This window comes from Stenella coeruleoalba (assembly GCF_951394435.1).
Source record: "Stenella coeruleoalba genome assembly, chromosome: 11".
Classification (NCBI taxonomy): domain Eukaryota; kingdom Metazoa; phylum Chordata; class Mammalia; order Artiodactyla; family Delphinidae; genus Stenella; species Stenella coeruleoalba.
In genome coordinates, this window is record NC_137157.1 from 87,606,246 (window position 1) to 87,627,470 (window position 21,225).

At 34.8% G+C, this 21,225-nt stretch overlaps 1 protein-coding gene across 1 annotated transcript in view; it reads right to left on the reverse strand.

Annotated features, from left to right (window-relative positions):
• PIK3C2G (phosphatidylinositol-4-phosphate 3-kinase catalytic subunit type 2 gamma) overlaps positions 1-21,225 on the reverse strand; it is a 390,888-nt gene that overhangs the window by 222,969 nt on the left and 146,694 nt on the right. Inside the window, exons 15-16 of the mRNA XM_079938052.1 lie at positions 18,111-18,241; positions 10,622-10,810 (exon numbers count right to left, since the gene is read on the reverse strand). Coding sequence (XP_079794178.1) covers positions 10,622-10,810; positions 18,111-18,241 — 320 coding nt within the window. The remainder of the gene's footprint in view (positions 1-10,621; positions 10,811-18,110; positions 18,242-21,225) is intronic.

A 21,225-nucleotide genomic window follows, 5' to 3' on the forward strand; every position in this document is an offset into this window, starting at 1 on the left:
AGGAATTACCTAAAAATAGCTTACTGTCCAATGAGGACATTTGGACACAAAGAAAAAATAATCCTTGAAGACTGACTGTAAAAGTTGACAGAAAGAATCTAAGACGTGGCAAAACCCCTCAAAATGTGAAAAATTAAGTAAAATTAAAACAACTTCAAGATAAACATTTTTCAAAGAAACTTCAGTGAAATATCAACTCTGTATTTTGCCAACAATGTAGGGTAAACACAAAGTTTAAAGTCAAGCAGAGAAATAAGTTGGAATTGAATTTTACATGGGCAGGAAAGGAAGAGTACCAAGTATTTAGGTAATTTTTTGGCTCAAGGTAGAAGCAGAAACTGACCAGTGGTTAGAATCTGCTGTACAATAAAAATTCTACAATTTATTTTTTGGTATCCGGACCCTTTTACACTCTTAAAAATTATGGAAGATTCCAAAGAGTTTTTGTTTATGTGAGTTATGTCTATCAATAATAACCAATTAGAAATAAAACCAGGACATTTAAGAAGTATTTACCAATTCATTTTATATGACATTAATAAACCCATTACTGGCTAACATGAACACTATGTATCTATGAAATATGTCTATATTTTCACAAAGAAAATATTTAGTGAGAAGAATGATCCTGTTTAACATTTTTGTCTCTAATGTCTGGCTTAATGGAAGACAACTGAATTCTCTATCTGCTTCAGTGTTAACTTTGTTGCAATATCGCATGTCATGTAGTCTATGGAAAATCCCACCCTACGCTCATGAGTGAATGAGCGTGACAAAGAGAAATGACATCTTAGAATTATTATGGAAATAATTTCGATCTGTGACATCGCTGTAAACATCCTTAGGACTATAGACATCACTCTGAAAACTTTGGATATACAACATAGTTTTGGCATGTGTTATTGTAGTGGGGCCATAAGTCAAGGAATCGGCACTTGTGCCCTGTTTCTAAGACAGCAACACATCAACCTATGTCTTCCCTGAATGAATAATTGGCTTTGCAGTCATCTGACTTGGGAATTGTCATTCCCCCTCTTTTCCCTCAAACATTTATAATTTCTCTCATCTCAGAGGCCTATAGGAATATCACAAAGGATTCAGACAAGCTTCAACAGGACCAGTGGAATTGTGAGGTGAAATTTCAACAGAAAAATACATCTTTCAATTTTTTCCATTTGACTTGTTATTTTGTCATTTCTACTTTTTTCTTATTTTCTTTCATTTTCTCTTTTGTTCTTCTTTTTCTAGTTTGAAAAACGATATAGGGTCAATACCTTACTCAAAGAACTTTTGAAGTGATGGGTGAAAGCCAAATGCAATGTAACAAGTGACCTTTAAAAAAAGCAGCTTGGAGTAAACTGAAAAGCAAAGAAATCTGAGGTCAAATTTAAGTGTAACAGAAATGTCAGATTTCTGAAAACACACTAAGAATTCAGGCATAATGCCATGAGGCTATTCACAGTTAAAAGCCCCAATGTCAGGTTAGAATTAGAAAACTATCAGAAGTACAGAACAGTTTTTCCAACAGGTTTTGAGTCTGATGACACACTCAGCATCAACTTGGAAGAAAAATGTCAATATGAATATCTTTGCTATTTTCAAAAAACAATCAGACGTGACAGAAGAAATTTTTTTCTGGGAAAAATGGTGAATAAGGCTTCTTTAAGATGATCGTCAACTTCTATCTACTGAATAACTCATGTTCCTTCAAAAATTTTCACATGATTACAAAATATTAGAATTCAAGGAAACTTGGAGACCTGGTTCAACCTCCTGATTGTACAGATGAAGAAACTGAAACTCAGAGAGTTTGAGCTGTTTTCCTAAGGTCATTCATGGTGACACTGCAACTAGACTCCAAATATCCAGAATACTAGGCCAGTTTTTCTAGCAAGGCCTTCTAATCTTTTGACTAGATATTATCATATATGCTTACATGATACACACAAGACTAATTTGGGTGTATTTTTAATTTTATTTCATTCTAAATGGATCAAAGAGACATATAATAGTGAGCAGTGTAATTTGTCTGTTTGGATCGGGGCATTGGTCTAGTCATGAACCAAAAGGAATAAGAATGAATCATAGGCCCAAAGGGACATAGGAACTGTACAGACATTTCCTGATGGATAGTCTATGGACTTATGCATGGATATTGAGAATTAACTATATAGTCATGGTATTAATTAAAATTATTATTTAAAGTTAAAGAGTAGTTATTGCTTTTGTTCCTCTTTATGAATGCATTTTGATTTTACTTATAGACAAGCTTAGAAAGGTCCTATTTTAAGCAAGTGGTGTATTGAAAGCACAATGGAGAGATTTTGTGTTTGGATGCATTAGACGTTACATGCAAAAGCAGCATGATGTTAAGAAAAAACATAGGGATTTTGAATCTAAATATAAAGGTTCTTCTTATCTTATGCCTTCTCTCTCTAAACAAATTTATCTGCACCCTTGACTTAATTCACATTCTTCTCTGGATGATTTCCAGATCAGGGTCTCTAGCTTAGATATCTTTGTTGAACCACAACCAGTCATCTCAAGCACACCTCAAAGCCAACATACAAACCCTGAACTGCAGTGTTCTTGTTCTTCTATAATCTGTTTGTCACCCAGTGTGCCCCATCTTAGGGAATGCTTCTATTATCCTCCTATTTACATAAGACAGAAACCTAAAAAGTAATCCTTGATACCCCTCTTTTTCACTACTCCTCCCCATTCAATCCTGTCATTTTTACTTCTAAATGTTCTGATTCTCTTCATTTTATTATGTCACCACCACCACCTTCTAAGGCTGACTTGCCATTCTCTGACACCTGGACTACTTCTATAGCTCCCTATCTCATCTTCTCTCATCTACTTTTGCTTCCCTCACCAAATCCATGCTTCACTCAGAAACCAGAGGAATCTTTGAAAGATGAAGATCAATTCAAAATATTCTCTCACTGAAAATCATTTATGGCCTTCCTGTTGCTATCAGAATAAAGACCAAGTTGCTTAACATGGTCCTGTTTAGAAGACCTTAACATGATCTTCTAGTTCCATCTGAACATATCTGTTCATCTTATATCACACACTCCTTCCCTGGATTCCAGGCACACTGGCTCTCTTCCCGTTTCTTAAACACAGTTTCCGCATTTCATAGATTCCCTCTTCCCAGGAAGCTCTTCTCTTACTCTCCTTTTTCACCAATTCATTCCCACTCATCTTTGATCTGAAATCAAACATAACTTCCTCAGGGAAGAATTTTCCCACTCTGGAGAAAAGATTTGGGTCCTTTATGTTATCATGGAACCATGTGCTTTTCACTCAGAGCTGCTATAACACCTGTTATTTTACATTTATAATTTGGTAGTGGCCTATATCTCCCCACCTCCAGTAGACTACAACTCCATAAAGGCAAGATTATGTATCTTTTTGCTTAATATGCTTGCTTCAGGGCCAAGCATAAGTAGGCCATCAATAAGTACCTATTGAGTGAATGAATAGACAAATTGGGTTTCAATTTCTTCATCTGTAAAATGGGGATCAGTAAAATGGAATTTGTAGATGTTGGTAACAATATTAAAGAGATTGTTTTATAGGCCGAATCACATAACATACTGTAAAAGAGCTTAATAAGTAAGCTATAAGTCATTATTCCATTGTCAAATATTTATTAAGTTGCTAACTTTTAACATATACATTTTGACAAGTGAATTTAAGCTTACTGAAGCTTACTATAAATGAAATTGTTCCCATGAATTTATTGATATTTACAATGTGGCACTGAAAAAAATCTGAAAACTCTGAACTCTCTTAAAAGTATAGTTATGGGGCTTCCCTGGTGGCGCAGTGGTTGAGAGTCCACCTGCCTATGCAGGGGACATGGGTTCGTGCCCCGGTCTGGGAAGATCTCACGTGCTGCGGAGCAGCTGGGCCCACGAGCCATGGCCGCTGAGCCTGCACGTCCGGAGCCTGTGCTCCGCAACGGGAGAGGCCACGAAAGTGAGAGGCCTGCGTATCGCAAAAAAAAAAAAAAAAAAAAAAAAGTATAGTTATGATGAAGAGGATAATGACAATAAGAATGATTGGCAGCATGTACTGAAAGCTCTCATAAGTACTCTATCCTGCAAGGTACATGATGCTTATTACTCCCAAAACTTGTCCAAGGTCATTCAAGTAATAAGTGGCAGAGACAGATATGTTTGATTTCAAAACTTATATTACCAACCATGAAATATGGAAGCAACTCCAGAAACTCTTCAAAAGTACACAAAGGCAAGATACATATCTTTGGGTTTATGCACGTCTATGTTTTTCATTTTTAGTATATCACCTTGACTCTCCCTTCACGGAGAATACTGAAACTTTCACGTTTTTCTCTTCCATATCCATAGTTATCTAAAATCATATTCATATTTTTCCTTCCCTCCCAACTGAGAGGAACAAGTTACTCTCTTCCTCTCCTTGATAAAATTCCCATTTGCATTTTTGGTCCAGGTTGTTGGCTGTTGGTACCATCTCATTTTGTCAGTTCACCCATCCCTGTTTTCTGATCTTCCCTTCATGCATCTTTCATCTCAGTTTTTAAACATGCTTGAAGCTCTTTTATTTCAACAAACATATGAACCCCAAACATCAAAATCATTTTCTTACCTCCTCCAACTTTAGTGATCTTCTTGCCTTTACTAGCAATCCTATTCCAAGAGGCACAATTTATTTTTCTCCATTTCCTCTTCAAGGCCTTGAAGTATGGCATCCAACTTCACTACCCAAATCTGCTCTTTCTTCTATAATTCTTGTCTTGGTTAATGATGTAATTATTTATCATTTACCCAAATCAGAAAGCTCCAAGTCTTCCTTATTTCCTCTCTCTTTTTCACTTTCCTCTGAAATGTTTCTCAGATCTGTTCTGTAAATTTCTACTGATGCCTTGATCAGGCCCAGACTATTTTTCAAGTAGACTATTTCAATACTTGCATCTATCTAATATCCTTGCTCTTACTCTATTCTTTTTTCAGTCCACCCTTCAAGATAATTCACAGAATTATCCCTGTATAAAATAAATCTGATTGTATGACTCCCATTCTTAAAATTCCATGGGCTGCTGTAAAGTTAGTTCCTAGTAATTACCTGACTCATGAGGCCCCAAACGACCTAAACTGAACCACTCTTTTCAACCTTGTCTCCCAGTACAATTCCCTTCTAATATTATATTAAATTACTATTCTCTGAACCTCCATAACTGTGACCATGCTAGTCTTTCTTCCTGGAATGCCATTTTCTCTTTTCTCCATTCAGGAAATTCCTATGAATGTTTCAAGTCAGAATTTAATTGCTTTGTGAAACTTTTCTTACTTTCCTTGAGAGAATTTGCCTCTCTCTTCCTTGGGGGCATACAGCACTTAATACTTTGATTATAGTATAGAGTATATTGTGTGATCTTCAGTTTGAATCTTTCCCTCTAAACTGTTTAGAGACAGTCATTATGACCTATTCGGCTTCTTTGATTCATTGCATGCCAATTTCCATGTACACATATTTTTGCTCAATAAATAAACAGAAAGGATACACCATCATCCATCACTTGATTACTTGGTCAGATGTGGAAGTTATAACTGTCTACCTTTTCCATATTCTACTCTGCCTGCTTACAATGCTAGTTAAGAATGGCTTTATCATACATTAATTAATCTCTACAATAAAGAATATAGTGGTTTGGTGCAAACATTTTTGTGGAACATTTTTCCAAGGAAACTGATTTTGAAAGCTAAGGCACTGCCTATTAAGTATTGCTCTTTTTCCTGCAAAACAATAATTTCACATCATGTAGGATGGCAAGTTCTGGTACCTTGTCAAATTTTTATTTAAGCTTCTGATGTAATCCTCTGATGCCAATTTAGAGTTACTATTTTTAAATGAATACCTCCCTTGAACTGCCTTCTAATTCCTTGGGTAATTTCTGCTTATTATTAGCAGTTGAATAGTTGTACCTGTGCACCAGGGTTCAAGAAAACAGCAACCATCTGCCAAGAACTACAGACCTTAGCCCTTGGTCTCTGGTATTCTGACAGTACTGCCTTCTCTAATGGAAGTATCAGTACCTGGTGAACACACTGCTAACACTCAGTCATGGAAATATTAACACCCTATGGCCCACACGAGCTAAATCAAATCTCAACATGTCTCTGGCTAAAAATAAGCCAAAAGGAGGTGGTGAACCTTCAAACAGGATTAAGTAATCAACAATAGCAAAAATTTTTCAAGCTAGAAATGGAGCACACCAGTTCTCAGGAGGTTAAGCCATTGAAAAAATAAGACTATTCAAAGGAGAAAAAATACAGACCTCTGAAGAACTCACCCTGACAACTCACTTAACAAGCATAAACTGTTTGTTCTCAGAGAAGTCAGCTTTTGAATTTAGAGAAGTTGAAAGGTTCATTTCTGGAAACAGTTTGTCCTCAAGTTTTTTAATAGTTCAGTTAAACTGAGAGTGGGAGTCATAGGATAAGTACAATGGAAATACTCCAACCTTTTCAGTGACCTGTTTTGATGCATGATAAGGAACTGTTCAATGTGTAAATAAATCCAGTTTCTACTAAGTTCCCTGAATGACGCTTAATAAACAGCTCTCTACTTTGAAACCAGTCCCTATAACCTCTAAAAATCTGGTTATTCAGAAAAAAAGCAATTACACAGTGAAGTAGAAACATCCAAGCGTAAGACAGTAAGTACTGCTATTTACTATAATCAAACTACTTTAGGATAGTTTTATTTACATATTTAGTATGTAAACAAATAGTATGTATTTATGTAGGAAGGCTGTAAGTCATAGTGTTAAGACTGCAAGCTCCAAATCTCTGGATTTAACTCTAGCTCCTTAACTTACTAATATCAGTTGGGCAACTTAACCCCAGTAAGCCTCAGTTTCCTCAATGGTAAAATTGAAATAATAATAGTATTTGCCTTAAGGTTATTGTAGATAATAAAACGAGGTCGTATTAAGGAGCACTAAGTAAAAATCTGATCTTTATATTTAAAACATTAAGTGAATCAAATAGATGTTCAGCATCTCTTTAAGTAGAGAAGGCTCCTATAAACAGAATTACGCTTAGTTATCAGAAATCAGAATATTGAAGTCCATCTAGTGAATCCTCTTATTTTATAAGCAAGAAAACTAATCAGTATTACAGGCTTCATTCTGACAAAGATTTTTGTAAGAAATATTACATGAACTTAACAAAAAATATTAGTTAACAAATTTAAATGTCTTTAAAATAGACCAAGGTACATTTTAATAAAACAATAATAAGTTACCCCCCCTCAAAAAAAACCACCAGTTAATGCTTTAGAAACTTTAGAAAGTTGTCCCATAAGAAAATTATGCTTTAGAGATATAGTCATAGTTTTTACCTTTACAACTACTCTTTAAATATTTTTAATAGTTTTATAGAGATATAAATACCATACAATTCACTCAGAGTGTACAATGTAATGATTTTTAGCATGTTTCTAGAGTTGTGGAACCATATCACAAAAAGAAACCTCATATCCATTGGCACTCGTTCCCTATTTTCCCTCTCCTCTAGCCCTAGGTGATCTCTAATCTACTTTCTGTCTCTATCCATTTGCCTATTCTGGGCATCTCATATATGGATCATACAATATGTGGTCTTTTGTGACTAGCTTCTTTTGCTTAGCATGTTTTCAAGGTTCATTCATGTTGTAACATATGTTAATATTCGTTCTTTCTTATTATTGAATACTGCTACATTGCATGGATAGACCACATTTTATCTATCCATTCATTAGCTGATGGCCATTTGAGTTGTTTCTACTTTTTGGCTATTATAAATAATGCTGGTCTGAACATTCATGTAGGAGTTTTTGAGTGAACCTGCTTTTTATTTATCTTGAGTATTAACTAGGAGTGGAATTGTTGGGTCATATGGTAACTTGATGTTTAATATTTAACAAACTGACAAATTGTTTTCCAAAGTGGCTGCCCCATTTTACATTCCCTTGAGCAATATATGAGATTTGCAATTTCTTCACATCCTTGCCAATGCTTATTGTCTTTTTGATTATAGCTATCCTAGTTAGTGTAAAGTGGTATCTCATTGTGGTTTTCATTTATATTTCCCTAGTGGTTAATGATGTTGAGCATCTTTTCATGTGCTTACTGGGCATTTGTATATATTCTTTGGAGAAATGTTGGATCCTCTGACTATTTATTTATTTAAAAAAATATTTATTTATTTGGCTGCGCCTGGTCTTAGTTGCAGCACATGGGATCTTCATTGCCATGTGCGGGATCTTTGTTGCGGCACGCGGGATGTTTTAGTTATGGCATGCAAACTCTTAGTTGCGGCATGTGGAATCTAGTTCCCTGACCAGGGATCGAACCCGGGCTCCCTGCATTGGGAGTGGGAGTCTTAGTCACTGGACCACCAGGGAAGTCCTCCTCTGACCATTTAAAAATTGGGTTATTGTTTTGTTATTGAGTTGTAAGAGTATTTATATATTCTGAATACAATTCCCTTATTGGATATATGATTTGCTAAATCTTCTCTTACTCTGTGAATTGTTACCTTCACTTTTTTTTTTTAACCTTCACATTTTGAGCCAAATTTCTATGAGCTAATCAGTTCAGGAATGACAAAATAATAATTGTGCTAATATTCTAAGACTTACTTGAGCCAAAAACAACTAGAATTTAGCAAAAAATTTTTGTAGATATTGGCTATTCTTATCTATCTAAATCAGAAAAAGATGTTAGGAGTAAGGTGGAAATGAGAACTTATTTTTTTCCAGAAAGTTCTTAAAACACAAGTATGAACTGTAAATAATTCCAATGAAACCAATCAATTGTTAATTGATTTTCTTATCATAGCATTATTTCATTAATTCATTCACCTGTACAAGGAGATGTAGGAAATAAAGATAATTGATGATTCCCTCAAATAATATAATTTAAATATTAAAATAAAGTAGTATAAATAATCATAATGTATTTTTGAGAGTGACTGAGTCAATATTGAGTAATTACTATGTCCCAGGTATTATTAAGCCCTTGAGAAACAGAAACACTATGATGAACTGTTTTGCCTTAACTAGCTCTCAGTCCAATATGGGCAAATTACATGTTTCACATGTTGCATGTAAACACATTACAATAAAATGTAATTCATAAAGAAACAAAGCACTGTACTAGGAAGATGTGATCAATTTTACTTGGCAAGATCAAGGAAGGATCCACCTATAAGAAGCCTTATAAAAAGGGGAAAAGCTGCAAGCTCAACTAAAAGAAAAATTCTATATCTATCTATCTGTCTGTCTATCTATCTATTTATCTATCTATCTATCTATCTATCAAGGAAGAGTGGGCATCTGGGCATGCAGTAATTAATGGAAGACATCAGAAAACTGAAAAAAATATTCAATGTGAGAGGCACAAAACATGTAGGATTTTAAGATAATTTGTAATTTTTTATTTTTTTCTTTTTGTGGTACGCGGGCCTCTCACTGTTGTGGCGTCTCCCGTTGCGGAGCACAGGCTCCGGACGCGCAGGCTCAGTGGCCATGGCTCACGGGCCTAGCCGCTCCGCGGCATGTGGGATCCTCCCGGATCGGGGCACGAGCCCGTGTCCCCTGCATCGGCAGGCGGACTCTCAACCACTGCGCCACCAGAGAAGCCCGATAATTTGTAAATTTTGAGCTTGGAAGATTGAGCGGAACCTATTAACGCTTACAAATAATAGAAAAAGAAAACACTTTCTCTCCCTTTCCCATGCTAGAAGTTTTATAAAAGACACACATTTTAAAATAAACCTAAATTAATCCTTTGAAAAGTCCTTTGTGTCACTTTCTCTCCCTCCTTTCTCCTTCATCAGGATCTTGAGAGAGAATTTAGAATAGAACTGGGTGTCACAATTCTTCTCTGACTCTAGAGATTGCAGACTTTCTTCATGGCATCAGTGAGCTGATGCCATCAAGACAGACTTAAAATATCTCTTCTTGGCTTTGAATATGAAACAGAAGCCAAGGAAGAGCTGCTTCCCCAAACCAGAGCCAGACACCACACTTGTTCCCTCATGCTTCTCCTTAACTAGAAGATGACGTCATTGCCCCACCAGATCCCCTACCCCCATGCATTTTATTCTGAGGGAAGATCTGAAGAATATTTAAGGGATAGCTTTTCCTTTTATTCTTGTCATCATCATTGGCTTATTAACTGAAAACCTACTGTAAGCAGGGTATTTTGCCAGGCTTTGCATGTTTCAGTAGTAAAAGATATTGTTTTAATTTTTAAGAACTCTTTTCTTTTGAGAGGGGGACAAGTAGAGAATTTTATTTTTCCCTATTCAATTTTTTTTGTTGTTATTTCTGTAACAGCAAGTAGACTCTCCATTTAGGATACTATGGCCATTAATTATACTTCAAGTTTAGTACAGAAGACACAATTATAGTTTAGTTTAAAATTTATATTCATAGTTTACATTTATCTAAATTTAATATTCATAGCTACTGAAATTGGAAACAAACGGAATTGCTATTGAATTAATCATATAGTCCTACAGCTTTTCTCTTCAAATTTTTCTCATTAGTAATGTCATGCCTGTCATGCAATTCTTACCTGGAAGTCAAAAGTCCAAGTGCCTCCAAAGGGTGAGAAAATTTCCATCTTCTCAAAATGGTATGCATTTCCGAAACAGTTGTTTCATCCCATCCAGGGGCACTACCCAGGACCAAAGGAAGGGAGCAATTTTCATTATTGCAGTAGAGGCGATAAAACCATAAGTATCTTCTCTTTTCCTCAGAGAGTCTGCAAAACCAGATTGGAAACTATAATTTACTGGAGTTTGCTACACTAACAAATGTTTGCTGTAAATACACAGTACAAAATGTTAGTCTAGTTCTTGGACTTTTATTTTAGTTTATTTTGGAAAACAAGTCCTTTATCTTTTGGGGACAGTTTGATAGGTTATTTTATCAACTTATTTCCCACTAAATTTATTTTTTTATAGAAAAGTAAAATGAAATAAACTTCAGTTCAGATAATTCACATTTATTTTTCCTCACTCTTATGCTTGCCACTTTTTTAAAAAAGTCATTTTGGTTGGCAGAGTTTCTGTCTCTTTTAAGGCAGACCAAGTTTATCTGAATCCTGCAACATGTACTACTTAGAACAAAGTTGCTTAACCATTTACTTTCTTACATTCTTTATAAATTAACTTAGACCCAAGTGGGCCTGTGGAGAAATGGCCTATTTTGAAGACCATATTCCTTCATTTCAAAGTAAGTTTCAATCAGAGTTCAGAAAACTTTTTGCCCTGAACTCCAAAAACAAAGATCTCAATTTATCCCTGGATTCTGGCTTTAAATTCTGAGTTTGCTGGAAGTTTGGGGTTAAAATGCCAGTGAATAGGACTTCCTTAAGTGCTCAAGTGTTCCCCTCTGGAGAGTGGTCCCAACAGAAGATTTAAGTCTAGGACAAGGGCCATTGATTCACTGACAGTTTACCATGTTTTGCTTACACTCCAGCAAAAGCATTCAAGACCATGGTTCAGCTGAAGGACAGCATTTCTCACATAACAATGACAGCTTTTCAACACTGTCTCCTCCAAACTGATACTCTGTTGCTCAGCTTAAATTAACTAAAACTCCCAAGCAGGATAATAAGAATTATTGAAAGACTTTAAATATCAATATTTCTCTACAATTTCTTCTGAAGCCATCTTCATCCGCAAAGTGAAAGAACTGGGTTATAGAGGATGATTTTTGAGGTACATTTAGTCTCCTTTTCTGTTTTGTCACTACCTTCCTCACCAGAAAGCCCTGGAAGAAAAAATTCCATAACCAACTTATTTCTATGGTATTAAAACAAGTTATATTTTCCTAACTGAATTCATTTTTTCAATATTGAACAGTGATTTTTTCTCTTTTACCTTCTTTTATTGAAGCATAATTTACATAAAAGAGAATGCATGGCTTCAGTTAATTAAATTTTGCCAAATGCATACGTCAAGTAAAAACTACACACTTTTCAAGATATAAAAGTTTTCTTATGCCACCAAAGGCAAGCACTAGTATGATTTCTTTCACTTTAGACTATTTTCAAACTTCATATAAATGGAATCATAGAGTAAATATTCTTTTAGTTATAGCTTCTTTCACTGAGTATAATGTTTTTTAAATTACCCATATTGTTGAGTGTATCAGTAGATTATTCCTTTTAATTAATGAGTACTCTTCCTTTGTATGAATATATCACAATTTGCTTATCCTTTTTCATATTTGATGGACATCTGTGTTGTTTCCTGTTTGGGGATATTATGAATAAAGCTGCTGAGAACATTTGTGTGCATGTGTTCATATGGGTGTATTTTTCATTTCCCCTAGAAAGTACCAAGGAGGGGAATGAGTTGGTTGTATGTCACATTTTTGTTTAACTTTTGAAGAAACTGTCAAACTATTCTCTGAAGTAGTTGTAATATTTCACATTATCATGTGTAGGGTATGATAGAACCAACTGTACGGCATTCTTGCCCACACTTGATTTTTGCCCATTTAAAAATATTATCCGGGCTTCCCTGCTGGCGCAGTGGTTGAGAGTCCGCCTGCTGATGCAGGGGACACGGGTTCGTGCCCCGGTCCGGGAAGATCCCACATGCCGCGGAGATGGCCGCTGAGACTGCACGTCCGGAGCCTGTGCTCCGCAACGGGAGAGGCCACAACAGTGAGAGGCCCGCGTACCGCAAAAAAAAAAAAAAAATTATCCAAGTCTTCAGAGTGTAATTAAAAGCATACTGATCATTTGAAAAGAAATTATACATTCTAACGGGTGTATAATTGTATCTTTATCACTAATTTGGGGAGGACTAGAACAGTCATCTTAACAAAAGGGGTTATTTTCATCAATGACATGATATATCCTTCCATTTACTGAGATTTTCTTTAATTTCTCTTAGCAAAGTTTTGTACTTTTTAATGTAGAGATGTTGATATTGTAAATAGAATTTTGAAAAATAAAATTTATTTTCTATTTTTTACTGGAATACAATTGCATTTTGCACATTAACCTCAAATGCTATGATCTTACATAATCACTCATATGAAAATAGAGTAAGTTTTATTTCTTTCTTTCCAACTTCTATACATTTAACACTTATTTATCTTGCCATAGTGCACTGGCTAGGATTTCTAGTACAACACTGAAGAGGAATATTTAGACAAATATCTTTGCTTTGTTCCCAGTTCAGGGGGAAAGCACTCATTCTTGCACCACTTAATACGAGGTTAACTCTAGATTTTTCCATAGATCTAGATTCAACTCAGGAGTTGAAGTCTGAGGAAGTTCCATTCTACTCCTTGTTTTGTGAGTTTTTATCATGAATGGGTGTTGAATTTTGTCAAAATTTTTTTCCAAATATTTCAAGATGGTATGATTTTCCTTGTATATCTTTTTCCATTCTTTTAACTATAATCAAGCTGAATTCTTATTTTAAAATATATGCCTGTAAACAGCATAAAGTTGAATATTACTTTTGTAATGTAGGCTAACAATTTCTGCCTTTTAATTGGGGTTTTTATTAATTTATATTTAACAGAATATTGACATGATTGGGCTTAAATCAACCATATTGTTATTAATTTTTTTGTCCAAACTATTTCTCCTTTTCTCCTGCTTTCTTTTGGATTTTTTTAAATTTAATTTTTGTCATCTTTTTGACTTTTAAATGTACTCTTAAAATTTGGGGGGTGTGCTTTCTTTCAAGATTATAATATTCTTTTTTAGCATATCACAGCCAACCACAATTAATGTTACACTACCTTATGTATAAGAATCTTAGAAAACTATGCTTTTATTTTTCTATTTCTCATTCTTATTGTAGTTGTTACACATTTTACTTTCATATATTGCAAACCCAGCTGTATATTGTGATTTTTGTTTAAACAATTATTTTTTTTAATAAATTAATAAATGTGTAAAAAATGTGTGTTTTTATTATCTACCTATTTTCCCTTTGTGGTGCTTTTCATTTATTCTTGTAGATTTGAGTGTCCATCTACTTACCACTTCTTTTAGCATGAAATATTTTCTTTAAGATTTCTTATAGTACAGATGAGCTTATAACTAACTCAGCTGTGCTTAGTTGAAAATGTTTTAATTTTGCCTTAATTTTTGAAATGTAATTTTACTGGTTATAGAATTTTAAGTTGATGTATTTTCTTTTCCCCTTTCAAAATGCAAGATAATGTTATAATGTCTTTTGGCTTCCATTGCTTCTAATGAGAAATCCTCAGTTAATGAGTAATCTGCTGAATTATAGTTGTTCCCATGGATGCAATTTGTTGATTTTCTCTAATGTGTTAGAAAAAAATGTATCTTTATCTTTAGTTTTCAGAAATTTGACTATAATGTGCTAAGGTGGTGTGTGTGTGTGCACATGCACACATGCTTGGGATTTGCTAAGCTTCTTATATCTGTGGGTTGATTTTTTTTTAAATCAAACTTGTAAAATTTTGGCTATTACTTCTTTCAGTTTTTTTTTTTTTTTTTTTTTACTTCAATCCCTCTCTTCTCTCCTGTGTGTCCAATACACACATATTATATTACCTGATATTGCCCCATAGGTCACAAGGCTCTATCACTATTTTCAGGTTTTGTTCTTTCTGTACTTCAACATGGATAATTTCTATGGCCCATTCTTCAAGATCACTGTTCTTTTTTTCTTCATTATGCAATCTATTAAGCTTTTCCAGTGATTTTTAAAAAAATTTAGATATTGTTTTTCAGTTCCTAAATTTCCATTTTTCTACTGAGACTTCATTTGTTCACTCATACATATCTTTTTATTTAAATCCATAAAAGTCTTTATAATAGTTGTAAAATATTTGGATCTGTTTCTGTAAACTGCTTTGCCCCATCTTGGACTATGGTTATATATTCCTAACTCTTCCTATGTCTAGCAATTATTGATTGTACACTAAACCTTTAAAATTCTGCATTTTGCTATCTTTTGAGTGTTGAATGTTTCAATTTTTTTAGTAGTCTGTTTAATTACTAGCAGAGCAGCTTGATCCTTTTGAGGCTTGTTTTTACGATTTGTTAGGCTAGACCAAGTATACTCCTTAATCTTGGGCTAGAGCACACTTACTCCTAATATGCATCTTTCTGATTTCTTTATTGAATGCTGGGGTGTGGTGATCTTTCTCTATTATTACTAGTCAGAATTTCTATGTGTCCCAGCATTGGGCAACCTCTAGAATCTACATTTATTTCACATCTCCCTGTAGCAGTTCTTTAGCAATCCCTACGAAATCTCTATCTGCTCAAGAGTAGCTTAGTACTCAGCTAAATATATAAGGGGACACCAATATTTCTGTAGCTCCTAACCTGTACATCTTCCTTTTCTCTACTATTATGCTCTGCAAATTCCAGCTGCCTCAGCATCAATAAACTCCGATCTCTGTCTTTTTTTTTTAAATCTCAGCAAGACCTGCATGCTCTTCTTTAATTATACCTCCCAGATCTATGGTACAGAAAATGCCTCTGGGCTGAAAGTCACTTTATTCATGCGTTCACCTTAAGGCCTGTCTGTTCAATTTCTGAGAGCAGTTGTTTCATATGTATTTTTCTTGTGTCATATTTCTTTAATTCAGGAGGATTAGTCTAGTAATAGGTAATCTTCATGGCTAGAAGTGGAAGCATAATTTCTTTCATACCAAATTATTTTATACCTTATGTTCCAGGATTTTCTTTATATCTGACATATTCTTTTAGCTGTCATCAAGAAGGTGTTTTTCTTATTTTTACAAATATCATAGGTACATTTTCATTGAATTTCATTGAGTCTGAACTTTCTGACTGATTACATTTGATCAATTTGAAAGAAGGAATAATTAAGTCACCAACTAAATGATAAAATGTGGTATTTTGAAAATGAATTTAATCTGTTTCTAACACAAGTTTTATCACATTGAAGGCTGGTCTCCATCTGTTTTCACAGTCCAGAATGAAATTGTACTCTACTGAGCACTGATAATTGTATTTGAGTGGGTGAAACAGAGGAAAATGTTACTTATTTTATAGTATAAGTTATTCTCTTAAATAGAAACTGAAGTATAAAACCAGTTAGAAATCACTGGGGTTAATTTAAAAACACAAACCTTTAATATTTAAAGGCAGTTACTGTGCTTATTATTTGTTGGTTTTGATATTTTTTGTTTGAATATTTTAAAATTTCAAAGTATAGTATCTTTTTATATATTAAAAATCTCTCATTACAAATATATTAGCCTCTGATATGTGACACACTTGTTAAATGCAAGGTTTTATATTTTTGATTAAGGAGTATAAAAAGACGCTTCACCTAGTTAAGATGACAATAGTCTAGTATAAGAGTCTTTAAACATTTTCAATCCTTAAGGTAATTTTTATACCAAATTCTATGCAAAGGAACTTTATTCATTATAACATTTATTTTACACATATTATTTATCAGGCACAGTGTAGAACACTGGAAATGTAGTGATAAACAAGACAGATAGGATCCTTGTTCTCTCAGTTCTTACAAGCTAATAAGAAAAAAACACATTAATAAACAAGATGATAATAGATTCTGCTAAGTGTGATAACATAAAAGGTAGTAAGATAGATTGCAAAGAGAGTAAAACTTCATTAGGTAGGGTGATCAAAGAAGGGCTCTTTGAGAAGATCACAATTAAGTGAAGACCTATAGGGTGAGATGATTCAGTCATGTGAAGAACTAGGAAGGAGTATTTCATGTAGAGGAAACACCAAATAAGAAGGCCTTGAGATGGGAGAGGGAATATAGCACATGTGAAGTATGTGAAGCAAACTGATGTCACTGGCTTGAAGTGAATGAGGAAAAGAGTAAGACAAGTTGAAATTAGAGATCAGGGGAGTAACAAGATTACCCAAAATGGAATGCTTGATCACATTCAACACCTCAGTCTGGACGGTCTCAAACTTATTCCTCCTCTAGAAAATGACTCTAACATCTGCCCAGTTCATCAATTCAAAAACCTTAGATTCTCCATTGACTTAACTTGATTCTTTGGTTTTTTAATTGACTTAACTCCTATTTACTAATAATCATGAAGTCATGTCTTCTCAACTTCCAAATATGCTTCAAATCTAGCCATTATTCCCAGTGTCCACTGCCATCTCCCTAGTTCTAGTGACCACGACCTCCTGACTAAAATATTACATAAGCTACTCTGCTGTACTGCTTGCTTCCACTTACTTCCTCTCCAATCCATTCTTCAACTTGTAGTCAAAAGAATCACTCAAAACGATTATTCAGATCACATGACTACCCCATTCAAAACCTTTAAATAATTTCTTATTCTTGGAATAAAATGCTTTATTATGTTATATATGTATATCACCACAAATATATGCATGTGTATATATATATACACACACACACACACACACACACACACACACACACACACACAGAGTTGCTTTCTTAGTTTTATGCTTTTTCCATGTTAGTAATGAGCACCATAAGCTGTGGCTTAGATATTACCAAATATTAAAGTCAAATAGTAATTACAAAGAGAGAATTAGTATTCTCTTATAATTCTTCCTGGTCTTTTTTTTTTCCCCAGAGAATTACTGTTTGACAAAATTTAAGTATTCCTTAGTTACTAATTTAGTGCTATTAAAACATGATCTATTTCTGTTCTTTTTTAATCTGCCATTATAATTAAATTTTGCATTTTCCTGTTTAGTAGGACATTTTCCTGTCCTACTTGAAGGACTGAGCAATGTTTTATCACTGTTAAATGCTGATCTGTATCAGTCTCTGCTTTGTTGTTTTGAACTGAATGATCTCCAATCCTTTTATTTTTCCTTTGACCAAACAAAGTTACTAAATGCCCCAAGGGGAAAAAAAATCTTTAAAAAACCATGAAAAATTACTAATTTATTTCCTAAACATCAGTTGATCATCCAACAGGCATGATTTTAGGAAATGAAAGGAGTTACGTGGGAAAGAAGGCTCACTCTTGAAAGATATGAGTGCTTCTAGTATGACTGCTGGTATCATGAACAGCAGGCAAAATTCCCTCCCAAGAACTGGGTCACTTACAGTAAGGGAGACTGTTTCTGTGAAAGTCTGGCAATATGTTTTAAACATTCTTTTGGTGGTTCTTCAAGATCACTTCTATTCTCTTCAGAATCAAGTTTCATATATTCCCACTCAGTAGATGGAAAATCAATCTGAAATAAATAAAATGGTTTGCCATGTATCAAACACCTGTAAAATGCATTTTTAATGTAATGATTTCTATCTTAGATTTATAGAAACGAAAGTAAAATAAATACTCTATATTTTCTGTGCTTTTTATTATTTAAAAATAATTTTAAAAGAATCATTACAGTTTGGACTTGGTGTTTAAATATACATGATATTTGGCAAATCCTCAATTATTTATATAAATGGTATATAAATTAGTAGACTGTAACATTATCTTAGAAAAAATGAGAAAAATAATAACATATGAACTTTTCATACAGTTAAATGTTACATTTTTGTTTAGTGCTGAAATTACATCCTTTCCAATTTTCATTACTAAAATGTCTTTCTATTATTAAATGATGAAAATTATAGATGGTAATTATACTTTTTTCATATAATCACTTGATAAAATAAAAAGAGTTACTTTATGTTGGTCTCTACTATCTGAAATCTGTGAACCACTCTGTGGACATGATAGTGAAATCTTCTCTGGTAAAGATCTGTTTCACGAGTATAAAACCAAATAGAATATTTTTGCTGTGGCTCTATAGTTCAGCTTTATAGACAGAGCTAGAATGCAGGCCTTCTTTTTTCCTGGCTCAACATGCTTTCCACTAAACCATGTTTAAGTGATAATTTGATTCTAGTAAATAAAATAATAGTTAACAAAAAAATACAGTTTCCAAGTATGTAAATGAGCTAAATATTTTACTGCCCAAAATATTTGCTTAGGAGTATCATATATTATTTTTCATTTTCATATTAGAAAATCTAAAGAATTTATTTTTCTCTGCTGAACTACCTTAGGTTGTTATCTCAGAGAAAATGGAAGAGTATTATAAGGTAGAGTGTGAGATGCAGTTTAATCTATTTGGGCTCTTATTTGAAAAAGTCAGCAATTTTATTCTGTAACCTTTGCAATTTGTTGCAAAATTTGTTTTTGGTATAAATTTGTTATAATTATCAGTTACTATTCCAACATGAAAAAAGAACTAACAGAAGTGCTAAACCAAAGCAATATTATAGTAAATTTTGCCTCTTGACAGAAAGAGTAATCTTGATGCCTTGGAGAGAAGTGCCTGCAGTATTAGCATGTTACACTTTACTCTTTATGTATCCAAATGTTTTAAACACATAAAACAAAAATACTAGAAACAGTATTTAATGAGCTAATTCAATTTTATGTTGGTCCTAAGTAAAGGCAGGGTAGATGAGAAACTAAAGGTAATAGATGAGAATACAGTAGTAGATGAGAATACAGAAGCTCCCTGTGAACAATCCATAATAAATTCTTTGATATATTTCAATTATGAAAATTTTTTTTCATTTCTGATACATGAATGAGGTCCTATACAAACTGCATATCTTCATATGTTATGAAGGCAAACAGTTACTGATTCTTGAGCCACTTATAGAAAAAATTAGGATTTTCCCCAATTGTTTCTTGTTCTAATTTTTCACAAAAGAGAAAATCACCCAAAGTATGTGTTAACGTATTTGCCCAAGAACTCTTTTTTTTTTTTAACATCTTTATTGGAGTATAATTGTTTTACAATGGTGTGTTACTTTCTGCTTTATAACAAAGTGAATCAGCTATACATATACATATATCCCCATATATACTCCCTATTGCATCTCCCTGCCATCTTCCCTATCCTATCCCTCTAGGTGGTCACAAATCACTGAGCTGATCCCCCTGTGCTATGTGGCTGCTTCCCACTAGCTATCTATTTTACATTTGGCATGACTCTTTTTGAATTATGGTTTTCTCAGGGTATATGCCCAGGAGTGGGATTGCTGGGTCGTATGGTAGTTCTATTTTTAGTTTTTTAAGGAAACTCCATACTGTTCACCATAGTGGCTGCATCAATTTACATTCCCACCAACAGTGCAAGAGGGTTCCCTTTTCTCCACACCCTCTCCAGCATTTATTGTTTGTAGATTTTTTGATGATGGCCATTCTGACTGGTGGGAGGTGACACCTCATTGTAGTTTTTTTTTTTGGGTATGCGGGCCTCTCACTGTTGTGGCCCCTCCGCGGGTTGTGTAGGCCTCCTGTTGGAGGGGAGTGGTGCTTGTGTTCTGATGGATAAGGCTGGATCTTGTGTTTCTGGTGGGCAGGACCACATACAGTGGTGTGTTTTGGGGTGTCTGTGACCTTATTATGATTTTAGGCAGCCTCTCTGCTAGTGGATGGGGTTGTGCTCCTGTCTTGCTAGTTGTTTGGGGTGTTCATCACTGTAGCTTGCTGGTCGTTGAGTGGAGCTGGGTCTTAGCGTTGAGATGGAGATCTCGCTGTTTGATATTAAGTGGAGCGCAGAGGTCTCTGGTGGACCAGTGTCCTGAACTTGACTCTCACACCTAGAGGCACAGGCTTGACACCTAGCCAGAGCACCAAGACCCTGTCAGTCACACGGCTTGTTGTCCAAGCGACTAGAGTAGAAATGAGGTGGTAAGTGAAAAAGCAAAATGGCTTCTGCTAGCCCCACAGAGACTGCGACGGCTGTAGCGGGGCTGTGCCGCCACAGCTTGCAGTCCGCGGAGCAGTTGGAGTCACGAAGGCTTCCTGTGAGTCTGTTTGGGCCGCCCGGGTTGCCCGGGTTGCCTGCGTCATGGCTGCCAGTGCCACTCTGAGCACTCTGTTCAGCTGGCTTTCTGTTTTGCCGTGCGGCCGCTGCGTGCAGCTCGGGCTCATGGCTCCTCCTGCCCTGACAGTTTGCCAACTGCTGCCCTAGAATTCTTTTGAGTACTATGCATTATGGAGGAGGAAAAGGTAAACATTAACAATTAAAATAGGGTACAATATGTATATAGCACCTCAAAGCTGTGTTTCAAGTTATTAATGGCAAACATGTGACACTTCTCCTTCTGTGGTCATGAGCCACTAAGTCTGGCCTTGGCCTCAGTCTTTTTTTTTAATGGAATGCTCCAGGAGCATTCTTTTAATGTGTGCACTGCATGTGCC